This window comes from Cibotium barometz, chromosome 58 (genome assembly GCF_041138505.1).
Source record: "Cibotium barometz isolate CiBa-2024 chromosome 58, ASM4113850v1, whole genome shotgun sequence".
In the NCBI taxonomy this organism is placed as follows: Eukaryota; Viridiplantae; Streptophyta; class Polypodiopsida; order Cyatheales; family Cibotiaceae; genus Cibotium; species Cibotium barometz.
The window spans coordinates 21,426,994-21,429,749 of NC_141103.1; the positions used below are offsets into that span (position 1 = coordinate 21,426,994).

General features: G+C 47.2%; 1 protein-coding gene across 1 annotated transcript; it reads right to left on the bottom strand.

The window, feature by feature from the left end:
* Positions 1 to 657: 657 nt before the first annotated feature.
* On the bottom strand, positions 658 to 2,310 carry LOC147606017 (short-chain dehydrogenase TIC 32, chloroplastic-like). The gene is made up of 8 exons (XM_086792886.1): positions 2,108 to 2,310; positions 1,792 to 2,023; positions 1,613 to 1,692; positions 1,373 to 1,529; positions 1,196 to 1,274; positions 1,019 to 1,106; positions 854 to 915; positions 658 to 804 (listed from the first exon to the last, which is right to left on the bottom strand). The coding sequence occupies exons 1-8, from the start codon at positions 2,211 to 2,213 to the stop codon at positions 658 to 660; spliced, it is 951 nt and encodes a 316-aa protein (XP_086649012.1). The 5' UTR covers positions 2,214 to 2,310.
* Positions 2,311 to 2,756: the final 446 nt, after the last annotated feature.

The window sequence follows — 2,756 nt, forward strand, 5'->3', positions numbered from 1 at the left end:
ATCCAGGGGTTTAAGTGGATGGGGAGATTAGGGAGCTCGACCCAAACTGGATATACTGTCGACTTGGGCCCGTCTGGGTTGAAGTCCTTTGACCACCTCATGAAACAAAAGGGTATATGTCTGAACATCCATTGGCCAGAACTGATTACTTTCATTGCCATGCTTGCGTCTTTGAATAAAAAGAGGTAGTACCCCTTGGGAAGGGCTTGAGTAAGAGTAACCTCTATACCAAGAGGGGACCAACTTTCTCTTATCCAGGCTCTCATGGCCTCCTTAGATGGTCTGGGCCCAAATAGGAGTCCCACCAGACACCTTTCGGAATAATCTTCTACTCTGCTCCTTACCTGATCTATTGGCAGGTTTACGTGGACTGTGGTGGCTGCATTGTTACCTCGGTCGGTGAGGTTGACTGTCTCTTTCGGCGGGACTGCATCTGCTGCTGCCTGTTCTTTTGATGTCGGTCTGGGCACCTCTTTGTTCTTTTCCTTGTTCTTCATGTTTAAGAACTGAGCTTTTGCATCTTTTAATTCCTGTATGAGTCTTGAGTTTTCGTCCATTACTGCTTCCATGACATTCTCTCCACTCCACGACTTATCAGGGATGGGGTTCCACGGGTTGGGTGGGGGGGGTAGCTGAGATGTTGAGGGAGATGCTAAGTTAAAGTGACTGCTGAGCATTGGACTTACTTTTGCAGGGCTCTGTTTCTTCCCCTGTTTCCCGCCCTTTCAATCTGCAGCGCAGGCTCTCTTTCTCTGCGGGCGGATGCCCTCCCAAGTGCATGGGCACTGAGCGGAGGAGCCCGTCCTTGATCAGACCACAGACCGTTTCAGCTTCAAGATTGATTTTTACTAACCTGGGAGATAGATTTCCTAAATATGGGTGTGCTTTTCTCAACATCCTTAATGATTTGTTGCACTGCACATTCAAGTCCAAAAGTATCAATGAGCTGTAATTGAAACTGGCTTAAGGATCCATAATTATAAAAGGTAAGTAAGGAAAGTGTATAATAGGTAGTGACATGTTTCTTGGGGGACGTAGGTGGCGAGGTTTGTACTAAGAATGGTTCCAGGGTGAACAGCGTTAGCGACCACATTGACTCCCTCTTCCTGTAGCATCCAAGAGCGTTTATTATAACCATGTATTAGAGATATTGGTGCTCACTGCTGGGCATAAAAAGTGTGAAGGTAATAGAAACCTGGAATCTCCTGGCGAGTTCCTTTGCATGGAGAATGTTGGCGAGCTTGGATTGTCCGTAAGCACACCAAGGATCGTAGCTGTGTTGTGGCATGGAAAGAGATCATAATAAGATAGATGGGATGGCAGCTTAGCGGCTACCCATCAGTCTATACAGATTTATAATTGATACATTTACCTTGACTTGTTGGTAAGCTGATCGAAGCGGATGCCGCCGGGATAGGAGAATACAGCGTGGCCCACGGATGACACGTTCACGACCCTGCCTTGAATGCCAGTGCCGCTGGCCGCCCTCCTCAGATCGTCCAGCAGAAGGCTCGTCAAGAGGAAAGGGCCTGTTTCCAAAATTTTATTTAGCTTTGGATTATTGCTACTAGTGGCCTGTTTTAGTTGATCAGCTTATAACTAACCCGCTTACCAATGTGATTAGTGGCGAACTGCATCTCGAAGCCATCTGCTGAGAGCTTGAAAGGGCAAGCCATGATGCCGGCATTGTTGCTGTTAATTATACATCGCGTGTTGATTAATTATTAGCATTAAGTGATCGAACCAGATCAGCTATGATTGCTGCAGTCACAGAAAAGGTAATATTATTACATGAGGATGTTGAGGGGTAGCTTCAAAGCCTTGAAGTTTTGGCAGAAGGTGCGGACGGAGGCTATGGAGCTGAGTTCCAGTTGCAGCACGTGCAGCCGCGCGTGTGGAATCTCCTGCAGGATGACCTCCTTCACCCGCTCTCCCGCGCCGACATTTCTGACGGCGAGCACCACCTGAGCCCCACGAAGCGCCAGTACCCGCGCCGTCTCTGCCCCAATTCCGCTCGATGCACCTGCGCCATATTAAGCATCTAGAAACTAAGCATACAGTCAGTGAATTATTTTCCGGCTTACTTCATTGTAAGAACTTGTATAACCTGTGACAATGGCCATCCTGTCGGACGCGTCGATTCCGTCGGTAACCGCCTCTGCCGTGGAGAAGCAGCTGAAGGCTGTGGCGTCGTTAGTGATCGGCGCTGCCATGCCAGCAACTAGTACTCTTGTGGTAGTATATTAAACACACAGAGCGAGGAGGAAAGGAGAGAGAGAGAGAGAGAGAGAGGGGGGAGGGTTGCAGTTATCGACAGTAGCTGCGATTCGTGAGTCGCTGGCCGACCTTCCTCCTTTTTGTAAGTCCTCTCCTCGACGTCATGCATGGCGTTGTTGTCGATGCTCATGCATGACATCGCATGAGAATCCTAGTCTCTAGACAAGCAACGTGGTACAACTTGGTACAACTTGGTCTCTCGAGAAATTCAGAAGAAAAGGAGAAGAGAGAATAGACTTTGGGGGTTTCTTTCCCACACACCTAGATGAGTTGGGGCTCACAATTAATTGTCACTATCAAGTCATTTGCTTATTGGATGAGTTATATATATATATATATATAATTCATTAGAAATCAAATTACCTATCCCTTCACATACACACACATATTATCTTAAGAGATTGGATTATTGAATTTCAACTGGTGGAGGGGAGGTGATGAGTGCCTTAGGGAGAAAGAACATTGAAAGCACCTTTTTT

Bases quoted from the DNA above. Each gene is read 5' to 3' on its own strand.
- LOC147606017 (XM_086792886.1), bottom strand. From the start codon at position 2,213: ATGGCAGCGCCGATCACTAACGACGCCACAGCCTTCAGCTGCTTCTCC. The intron at 1,275-1,372 runs GTAAATGTATCA...GCCACAACACAG, and splicing joins CAGCTTACCAACAAGTCAAG to CTACGATCCTTGGTGTGCTT. The intron at 1,107-1,195 runs GTTTCTATTACC...TGGATGCTACAG, and splicing joins AACTCGCCAGGAGATTCCAG to GAAGAGGGAGTCAATGTGGT.